Here is an 11,432-nt window from a genome sequence, read left to right as displayed (position 1 = left end):
TGTGTGTGTGTGTGTGTGTGTGTGTGTGTGTGTGTGTGTGTGTGTGTATATATACATACATATATATGTTCAACTAATCACCTTTGTCTTCTGACCCATGCCTCACTCACACTTTCCATGGTACCTTTGCCTTCAAGTTCTAGACCTTTCTGGGATTCTGTGGATAAACTGGTTTGCTTCTCAGTTGATATTCTCCTCGGCAGGTACTTAGGTTATACTCTACTCCATTCTGCTATAGAAGTTACTACTCCTTCATCTGCTTCCTCTCTTCCATAATATATATTGATCTCTCCCATCTGTTTTGGTTTCCTGGCTTTTTGTTTGTTTTTATTTTTTGCCCTTGTAGGTTTATGCCTCTTTTTATTCCTTTATTATTATTTTCATGGTATTTTGGGAAGGAACGGAGATAGACATATGAAGGCAATATGCTGTTTTTAACTAGAGGCTACCAATTCTGTTGATGATATTTAAATAGTACCATTAATCAGGAAGGAGGGAAAGATGAAAAACTAATTATTTATTGTTTGTCTACTATATGCCAGACACTGTGTTCTCAAAAACTTTAAATAGTAGGTATCATCTCCATTTTTCAGATAAGGATACTGAAACTCAGAAAAATTAAGTAACATGTTAACAATTACATAACCAGTAAGTGAAGAAGTATCTTTGCATTCAAACCTGGGTTTTCTAGGCTCTAAATATGTCACAAGAATCATTCAAGTCATCTTTTTTCACCAAAATGCAGCCCAGTTGGAAATACAGAGTAAAGGACAATTCTCTACTTCCTCATGATCAGAACAATGTTGGTGAAACAGCACATACCTCTTTCAATCCACTGCTCAAAATCATCTGGCTCTTCAGAAGTGCTCTTTTCAATCCTCAAGGTCCGCACTGACATTGTAAATAAACAGAATAAAGTGTTAATTATCTACCTAATTCTATGTTGCTGTCCCTGTATTCCTTTTTTCCTTTGTCTGAGACTGTCAGGCATTGGTGGGACTGCACAAAGTACTGGGATCAGGAACATGTTCTGAAAATCACTCACTCACTCTGTTTTTCCATAAGTCCCTATGGTAAAATGGTAAAAAAGTCCCTAGTTTGTGTGTTCTGAAAATCACTCACTCACTCTGTTTTTCCATAAGTCCCTATGGTAAAATGCAGACTGTGTAACTGTAATCTTACAAGTGTTTGCAAGCATACAACACAAAGCTAGTAGGGCCTTTCTGCATTTGGAATCATCTAGTTTGTGTTTTTGTTTTTTTGTACACTGGTAAATAATACCATTAGTGGTCTTGATCATAAAACTTTATGGAGAAACTACTATGAGTCAGACATATTCATTGACTCTTGACTTCAATCTTAGGAGAAAGGTATTATTAACTTAACTTTACTGATGAGGAAACAGGCTTAAAGAAATCAGGCAACTTAGAGAAGTCAGGTGAAATGTTCAATGATATAGAGCTAGTAAGTGCTAGAACTGGAATTCAGACTTTAGGTCTGACTCCAGAGCCTTCACAATTAATGACAGAAGAGAAAATGCAGTCATCTTCCTTCTGCACTGGTTTTTTTCCTTTACCCCTAAATCAGTTCCCTTCACCCCAAATCCATTCTTCCCCTTCTCTGTTCTGTGCCCTGTGGGGAGGACCCCTGGGGACTGCATCACCTGGACTCACTTGCCCACTGACTACTGGTTGGATTTGGCCAACTGGAGGCACTGGAAGGAAACTGAAGAGCAGTGGGGAAGTGACATCAGGTTGTATTTTCTCCACGCCCTTCCCATTTCAGTGCCGTGTCTGACAGTTGTTATGTCCGTTCATGGTTACAGCTCCTGTTGGGCAGGCTCTTATGCATGGGCTCTAGCACTCACTGGGCTCCAGCAATACTATTTCCTTCCCTTGGCCCAGGGGAGGTAATGGCTTACTGCTGTAGCCACTTTCTGGGTGTCTCACCATCCCTAGTTTGTTCCCTTAACCCAGGCCATAATTCTGTAGGTAGTCCCATCAATAATGTCTCTTCATTTGAGTCATCTGGGATATATCCTGTTTCCTGCCATGATTTTGTATGACATACTTTATCCTTAAATAAACATAAGACAGGATTAGGACGATGTTCCAGTGGGAGATATTCTTCCTAAATCCCTCAGAAAATGCTATTATTAATAAAAGAATCAAAATTACCAAATGCAAATAATCAGGGTTATCAGATTTTCAGAAAGAATTTGACAGAGAACCCCTAGCCAAAAGAATCTGGAATAAAGATGTCAAGAAACCTAGTGTTCTGGCAAGCTGGCTTCTTATATTCATAACACGGTCTTTTGCCAAAGGCTTTCACGTAGTAAATTGCATGGAAATTATTATGTGCTTTGGAAGGGTTTCAAATTTGCAGTTTCAGAGAGGCTAACTGTGCTCAAGGCAGTTAACCCATACTCCCCACCCATCAACCCCAGCAATAAAACTGGATTCCATGCGGTAAAAAAAAAAATTAGTGTTTTGCCAAAAGTTTACATATGTGCCTTCTGCCTATGGAAAAACTGAAAGATGATGAAAATTAATGAAATGAAGTGAAATGAAAATATCATGCTTACCAAAGTAACTCTGGATTAAAAGCCTTTCAATCCTTACATGTTTGTGAAAACAAATAATGAACTCTTGGGGAAACATTCCTGTGGTGGTCCAAAATGTTTCTGGATTTCTATTGTTAATTTTAAAGAAAAAGAGAAAAGAATAGCCAAATGTTTAGAAATGTTTAATCACAAAATTCTAGTGAATAACTATTTTTAAAAAATAAACGGGGCTTCCCTGGTGGCGCAGTGGTTGAGAGTCCGCCTGCCGATGCAGGGGACACGGGTTCGTGCCCCGGTCTGGGAACGTCCCACATGCCGCGGAGGCGCAGTGGTTGAGAGTCCGCCTGCCGATGCAGGGGACACGGGTTCGTGCCCCGGTCTGGGAAGATCCCACATGCCGCGGAGCGGCTGGGCCTGTGAGCCATGGCCGCTGAGCCTGTGCGCCTGGAGCCTGTGCTCCGCAACGGGAGAGGCCACAACAGTGAGAGGCCCGCATACCGAAAAAAAAACAAAAAACGACCACTGGATTCTTGCAACCCCTTTCTTTTTTTAAAAAAATATTTATAAAAATATTTATTTGGCTGCACCGGGTCTTAGTTGTGGCACATGGGATCTTTACCTGTGGCATGCGGGATCTAGTTCCCTGACTAGGGATCAAACCTGGGCCTCCTGCGTTGGGAGCACAGAGTCTTAACCACTGGACCACCAGGGAAGTCCCACAACCCCTTTCTAACTGTTCATTCTGCCTCTAATCTCTCCCCAACTTTAATAATTCTTTACTACTACCAGATATATATTTTTTAAAATGGAATTGATGTCACTCTTGTCTAAAAGCAGTGACCCCTTACTGCCTATGAATCTAAACTCCTTAGTATGGCATTTTATAACCCTGTACAATCTAGTCCCATCATTAAGTATATCGTCCCCCATCGTGATATCATCTCCCATTACTGTAGTCACGTTGGACCAATTAAAATTCTGCAAACACGTCATGTAGGCTCATGCCTCTGTGCCTTAGTTCATGAGGTTCTCTTGACCTAAAAACCCCTTCCTCCCGTGCAAAAGTTTATTCACTTTTTGGTCACATCTCTCCAACCCCAACAAGTCACAATAACTTTCTCCCTCCTTTGCACTCACCTCACACACAGCATCCATTTTTACATTAGCACTTTTCTCTTGTGTTTTTATTGCTCCAGCTACACCCTCTTTAAGTCCAGCCACTTTCTCTTAGTCACCTTTATATCCCCAGCAACTATCACAACGGCTAACCCACAGCAGATACACAACAGATGTTTGTTGAAAAAAATTAAAACATGCATTCAATGTTGGTCATATACTATGTAAAATTACATATACACCTAGACACACACACACATATATAGTATTGACTACAGAATAATCACTTCTATTTTAATCATATAAGGTTTTTCTTTCTTTTTTGGAGGCAAAATTTACCTACAGTGGAATTTCTCTTAAGTGTGCAATTCAAAGTTTTGATAAATGTATATGCTTATGTAACCAATATCACAAGGTAACCAATACCCTAATCAAGATAAAGAACATTTCCATCACTCTAGAAACTTCCCACCTCTTCCCTCCAAACAACCTCCCTTATGCAACCACTGCTCTGATTCCTATCACCATAGACTACGCTATAGTTTGTTTATTCATTTTTTGATATTTTTGTTGAATATTTGAATTGCTTCCAATTTTTTACTATTATGAGTAAAACTTCTATAAACATTCTTGTACAGGTGTTTTTGTGGATATGTTTTCATTTCTCTTGGATAATTACTAGGAGTGGAATTGCTGAGTCATAAGGTAGAGGTATGTTTAATTTTATAAGATGATGTCAGACTTCCAAAGTGGTTGTGCCATTTTCCATTCCTAACAGAAATGTGATGGAGTTCTAGTTGTTCCAAATCCTTGACAACATTTGTTGTTGTCAGGCTTTTTAGCCATTCTAGTGGATGTGAAATGATATCTGACGTTATTAATTTGCATTTCCCTGATGACAAATTATTCTAAGCCCTTTTCATGTGTTTTTTGGCCATTCATATATTTTCTTTTGTGAAGTGTCTGTTAAGTATTTTCTCATTTTCAGAAAAGCTCTTTTGGACTTCCCTGGTGGTGCAGTGGTTAAGAATCTGCCTGCCAATGCAGGGGACATGGGTTCAAGCCCTTGTCCAGAAAGATCCCACATGCGACAGAGCAACTAAGCCTGTGTGCCACAACTGCTGAGCCTGTGCTCTAGAGCCCGCGAACCACAATTACTGAGCCCTTGCGCCACAACTACTGAAGCCCGTGCACCTAGAGCCCATGCTCTGCAACAAGAGAAGCCACCGCATTGAGAAGCCTGCGCACTGCATCAAAGAGTAACCCCCGCTCACCATAACTAGAGAAAGCCCGCACAGCAATGAGATGCAACGCAGCCAAAAATAAATAATAAATAAATTTATTTAAAAAATAAAAATAAATAAAAAAGCTCTTTCCATTTTTACTATATATTTGTAGGAGTCCTTTGTCAGATATATGTATTGTGAATATTTTCTCCCAGTCTGCAGTTTGCCTTTTCATTTTCTTAATTGTGTCTTTTTTTAAAAAAATAAATTTATTTATTTTTGCCTGCATTGGGTCTTTGTTGCTGCGCACAGGTTTTTCTCTAGTTGTAGCGAGCAGGGGCTACTCTTCATTGTGGTGCACGGGCTTCTCAATGCAGTGGCTTCTCTTGTTGCGGAGCATGGGCTCTAGGTGTGTGGGCTTCAGTAGCTGTGGCTCGCGGGCTCAGTAGTTGTGGCTCATGGGCTCTAGAGCACAGGCTCAGCAGTTGTGGCGCACAGGCTTAGCTGCTCTGTGGCATGTGGGATCTTCCTGGACCAGGGCTTGAACCCGTGTCCCCTGCATTGGCAGGCAGATTCTCAACTACTACACCACCAGGGAAGCCCTTAATTGTGTCTTTCAATGAGTATTAGTTTTATTTTTGGTGAAGTTCGGTTTTATTACTTTTCTTTTATGCTTAGTAATTTTTGTGCCTGCCTGCTTTCCTTCCTTCCTCCCTCCCTCCCTCTCTTTATTTTTGGCTGCGTTGGGTCTTCGTTGCTGCGCATGGTCTTCCTCTAGATGCGGCGAGTGGGGGCTACTCTTTGTTGCAGTGAGTGGGCTTCTTACTGCGGTGGCTTCCCTTGTTGCCGAGCATGGGCTCTAGGTGTGCGGGCTTCAGTAGTTGTGGCTCGCAGGCTCTAGAGGGCAGGCTCAGCAGTTGTGGCGCACGGGCTTAGTTGCTCCACGGCATGTGGGATCTTCCCGGACCAGGGCTCAAACCCATGTCCCCTGCACTGGCAGGAGGATTCTTAACCACTGTACCATCAGGGAAGCCCTGTGTCTTTATTAAGAAATCTTTGCCTACTTCATTGTCACAAAAGTACTTTCTTATATTTTCTTTTAGAAACTTAATTATTTTAGCTTTGAATTGAGTTCTATTATCCATATTGAATTAATTTTTGTGTTTAGTATGAGGCAGGGGTTGAGGGTTTTTTTTAACCACATGTTTATTCAGTCGTTCCAGTACCACGTTAAAAAGACTTTCCTTGGACTTCCCTGGTGGCGCAGTGTTTAAGAATCTGCCTGTCAATGCAGGGGACACGGGTTTGATCCCTGGTCCAGGAAGATCCCACATGCCACGGAACAACTAAGCCCATGCACCACAACTATTGAGCCTGCGCACCACAACTATTAAAGCCCGTGTGCCCTAGAGCCCACATGCCACAACTACTGAACCTGTGTGCTGCAACTACTGAAGACCGTGCACCTAAAGTCTGTGCTCCGCCACAAGAGAAGCCACCACAATGCAAAGACAGTGCACCACAATGAATAGTAGCCCCTGGTCACCACAGCTAGAGAAAGCCTGCGCACAGCAATGGAGACCCAATGCAGCCCCCCCAAAAAAAACTTTCCTTTTCCTATTGAATCACCTTAGTGTCTTTTCCTAAAATTAATGGACTGTTTATGAGTGTATGTACTTCTGCCCCTCCATTTTATTCCATTGATCTGTTTCTATATCCTTAGCCTTTTGTCAAAAAGTAATTGACTTTATATGTGTGGGTCTATTTCTGGGCTCTCTAGTCTGTTCCACTGATCTATATAGATCTATCTTTACAAAAATGCCATGCTGTTTTTTTGTTTGTTTTTTTTTTGCGGTATGCGGGCCTCTCACTGCTGTGGCCTCTTCCGTTGCGGAGCACAGGCTCCGGATGCGCAGGATCAGCAGCCATGGCTCACGGGCCCAACCGCTCCGCGGCATGTGGGATCCTCCCGGACCGGGGCACGAACCTGCATCCCCTGCATCAGCAGGCAGACTCTCAACCACTGCGCCACCAGGGAAGCCCTGCCATGCTGTTTTGATTACTGTGTACTTATTTTAAATCTTGAAATCAGATAATTTAAGATTTCTTCTTTCAAAATGTTTGACAAGATTAGTTTGCATTTCCATACACATTTCAGAATCAACTTGTTAATTTCTATGTAAAAGTCTATTGAGATTTATTGAATCTATAGGTCATTTAAGGAAGAAACTGCCACTGTAACAATATTGAGTTTTCCAATCATGAATGTAGTATATCTTTTCATTTACTTAGTTCTTTAATTTCTCTCAGCAACATTTTATAGTTTTGAGTGTAAAGGTCTTGCATGTCTTATTAAATTTATTTTAAACTATTTCATGTCTTAAATGCTAGTGTAATTGGAATTTTTAAAAATTTCATTTTCTAAATGTTTCCTACTAGTAGATAGTAATACAATTGATTTTTGTGTATTGACCTCGCTAAATTTACTTATTAGCTCTAGCAGTTTTTTGCAGATTCCTCAGGGTTATGTAGATTCACATAATCTGTGAACAAAGGCAATTTTTTTTTAGTGGCCAATAGCTCTTGCTTTATACACACACAAACACACACACATACACCCTTGGAGAAACTGAAACTCAAATAAGTATTATGAATAGTTCAAAAGGCTACTTGGTTACAAGATATGTAAAGAGGACTCATTCCAAAGCTTATTTTTCCTTGTTGCCATCTGGAAGAGGAAGGCTCTTTGGGGAAATACCACAAGGGTGCATTTTGATCATTATCCTCATTATAATATGTCTACTAATTTTCTTTAAAAATTTTTTTAAAATTTTATACAATTTTAAAGGTTACTTTGCATTTACAGTTATTACAAAATATTGGCTATACTTCCCATGTTGTACAATACATCCTTGAGCCTATCTTACACCCAATAGTTTCCCCCTCTCCTCTCCCCACTGGTAAACACTAGTTTGTTCCCTAGATCTGTGAGTCTGCTTCATTTTTTGTTATATTCATTAGTTTGTTGTGTCTTTTAGATTCCACATATAAGTGATATCATACTATACTGAACAAAGATAATTTTGCTCTCTTTCCAATCTTTATGACTTCTATATCTTTTCTTGCCTTGTTGCATTGTTTAAGACCTCCAGGACAATACTGAATAGAAATGGTGAGAACAAACATCCTTGATTTGTTTCCAATACTGGGGGGAAGCATATTTTTTTAACCGAACATAGTTGGTTTACAATATTATATTAGTTTCAGGTGTACAGCACAGTGATTCACTATTTTTATAGATTATACTCCATTTAAGGTTATTACAAAATAATGGTTATATTTCCCTCTGTTGTACAACAGGAGTCCCCAACCCCTGGACCACGGACCACTACTGGTCTGCAGCCTTTTAGGAACCAGGCTGCCCAGCAGGAGGTGAGCGGTGGTCAAGTGAGTGGAGCTTCATCTGCCACTCCCCATCGCTTGTGTTACTGCCTGAACCACCGCCCCCCACCCCCTGGTCCGTGGAAAAATTGTCTTCCACAAAACTGGTCCCTGGTGTCAAAAAGGCTGGGGACCGCTGCTGTACAATATATCTTTGTTGCTTATCTATTTTGTATGTAGTAGTTTGTATCTCTTAATCTCATACCCCTATCTTGCCCCTCCCCACTGATATCCACTAGTTTGCTACCTATATCTGTGAGTCTGTTTCTGTTGTTATATATACTCATTTGCTCTATTGGGAAAGCATTTATTATTTCACCATTAAGCTGAAAATTTTTAGTAGATGCCTTATCAAACTGAGAAAATTCCCTTCTCTTTTTAATTTTTTGAGAGTTGTTATCATGAATGGATGCTGAACTTTGTCAAATGTTTTTTGGAATGATCATATGATTTTTTTTCTCCCTTGTTCTGGCAATATGGTAAATTACACTCAATCTGTATCCCTGTGATAATGTGGTGAATATGCCAATCTTGCATTATTATTATTATTTTTTTTTTGGTGGTACACGGGCCTCTCACTGTTGTTGCCTCTCCCGTTGCGGAGCACAGGCTCCGGAAGCGCAGGCTCAGCGGCCATGGCTCACGGGCCCAGCCGCTCCGCGGCATGTGGGATCTTCCCGGACTGGGGCACGAACCCGTGTCCCCTGCATCAGCAGGCAGACTCTCAACCACTGCACCACCAGGGAAGCCCCAATCTTGCATTCTTATGATAAACTCCATTAGCTGAATTCAATTTATAAGGTTTTTGGGGTCTATATTTACAAAGGATACTGTTTCCTTTCTTGTAATGTCTTTGTCAGGTTTTGGTATCAGGGTTATGCCGTTCTCATAAAACAATCTGGGAAATGTTTCTCCTCTTTTTTTTTCTTTTTTTGTGGTACACGGGCCTCTCACTGTTGTGGCCTCTCCCGTTGCCGCTCTGCGGCATGTGGGATCTTCCCGGACCGGGGCACAAACCCGTGTCCCCTGCATCGGCAGGCAGACTCTCAACCACTGCACTACCAGAGAAGCCCTCTCCTCTATTTTTGAAGGGGTTTCTGAAGATTGGTACTATCTTTTAATTATTATTATTAAATTATTAATAATTATTAAATTATTAATAATTTAATAATTTGTCAAATTATTAAATTTCATCTTGTCATTTTTATAGGTTGAGTTTTTCAAGGAATCTGTCCATTTCATCTAAGTTGTCAAATTGATTAGCCTAAATCTGTTCTTGATATTGACTTACTATTGTTTTAGAATCTGTAGTGATATTGCTTCTTTCAATTCTGGTAACAGTAACTTGCATTTTTCTCTTTTAATTTTAGTCAGTCTTGCTAGAGGTTTATAACTTTTATAAACCTTTTCACATAGTCAACTTTTGGCTTTGATAATTTTTCTATTTTCTATTTCATTGATTTCTGCTCCTACCTTTGTTATTTATTGTCCTCTACTTTCTTTTGGTAAAATTTGTTTTTTGTTATCTAGCTTCCTAAGGGAGAAATTTAATTATTGGTTTTAAAACATTCTTTTTTTTTTTTTTGGCTGTGTTGTGTCTTCGTTGCTGCGTGTGGGCTTTCTCTAGTTGCAGCGAGCAGGGTCTACTCCTCATTGTGGTGCGTGGGCTTCTCATTGCAGTGGCTTCTCTTGTTGCACTGCATGGGCTCTAGGCACATGGGCTTCAGTAGTTGCAGCACATGGGCTCAGTAGTTGTGGTGCACTGTCTCTAGGGCATGCAGGTTTCAGTAGTTGTGGTGCATGGGCTCAGTAGTGGTGGCACGTGGGCTCAGTAGCTCTGCAGCATGTGGGATCCTCCTGGACCAGGGATCGAACCCATGTCCCCTGCGTTGGCAGGTGGATTCTTAACCACTGAGCCACCAGGGAAGTCAGAATATTTATTTATTTAATTATTTATTTGGCTGTGCCAGGTCTTTCTTGCGGCATGCAGGATCCTTAGTTGTGGCATGCAGGATCTTTTAGTTGTGGCATGCAGAATCTTTAGCTGTGGCATGCAGGATCTATCTTTAGTTGTGGCATGCGGGATCTTTAATTGTGGCATGCGGGATCTTTAGTTGCAGCATGAGGGATCTTAGTTGCGGCATGCGGGATCTTTAGTTGTGGCATGTGAACACTTAGTTGCAGCACGTGGGATCTAGTTCCCTAACGAGGGATTGAACCCGGGCCCCCTGCACTGGGAGTGTGGAGTCTTAGCCACTGGACCACCAGGGAAGTTCCCATCTGTCAGTTTTTGCTTTATGTATTTTTAACAACGATTATGAGGTCAACGTACATTTAGATTGTTATTTCTTCTTGATGAATTGATATTTTAACATTATAAAATGTCCCCTTTATATCTGGAAATACTCCTTATCTTATATTTTACTTTGTCTGATATGACTATAGCCATAGCCACTTTCTCATGCTTACTATTGATAGGGTGCATCTTTTTCATCCTTTTATTTTCAACCTATTCATGACTTTATATTTAAAGTACATCTCTTGCAGACACAATATACTTGGATCTTTCATTTTTACCCAGTATAACCCTCTCTGCCATTTAATTGAAGTGTTAAGAATACTGGCATTTAATATAATTATTGATATGGTTGGGTTTAAGTCTTGCTATTCATTTTTTATTTGTCCCTCCCATCTATTTTTTCTTGTACCATTTCTCCTTTCCTACCTACTTTAAAAAATATTTATTTATTTTGGCTGCACCGGCTCTTAGTTGCAGCAGGCGGGCTTATAGTTGCAGCATGCAGACATCTTAGGTGCGGCATGCAGAATTCTTTGTTGCGGCATGTGAACTCTTAGTTGCAGCACACATGCAGGATCTAGTTCCCCAACCAGGGATCAAACCCAGGCCCCCTGCATTGGGAGCATGGGGTCTTACCCACTGGACCACCAAGGAATTCCCTCCTTTCCTATCTACTTTTGAGTGAATCAAAAAAAGTTTTTTTTAGTCCCTGGTGGCGCAGTGGTTGCGCGTCCGCCTGCCGATGCAGGGGAACCGGGTTCGCGCCCCGGTCTGGGAGGATCCCACA

The 11,432-nt window shown here is 40.9% G+C and overlaps 1 protein-coding gene across 13 annotated transcripts in view; it reads right to left on the bottom strand.

Moving 5' to 3' along the window:
• Positions 1–11,432, bottom strand: part of IFT25 (intraflagellar transport 25) — a 37,692-nt gene that overhangs the window by 4,758 nt on the left and 21,502 nt on the right. For all 13 annotated transcript variants that reach the window (XM_028489370.2, XM_028489378.2, XM_028489375.1 and 10 more), the window contains 2 exons: positions 2,585–2,691; positions 823–891 (listed from right to left, as the gene is read on the bottom strand). In XM_028489370.2, the coding sequence (XP_028345171.2) occupies positions 823–891; positions 2,585–2,691 (176 nt within the window). The remainder of the gene's footprint in view (positions 1–822; positions 892–2,584; positions 2,692–11,432) is intronic.

Source organism: Physeter macrocephalus, chromosome 4 (assembly GCF_002837175.3).
Source record: "Physeter macrocephalus isolate SW-GA chromosome 4, ASM283717v5, whole genome shotgun sequence".
Taxonomy (NCBI): domain Eukaryota; kingdom Metazoa; phylum Chordata; class Mammalia; order Artiodactyla; family Physeteridae; genus Physeter; species Physeter macrocephalus.
The sequence above is the reverse complement of the archived record's forward strand: the minus strand, read 5'-3'. Positions and strand labels throughout refer to the sequence as shown.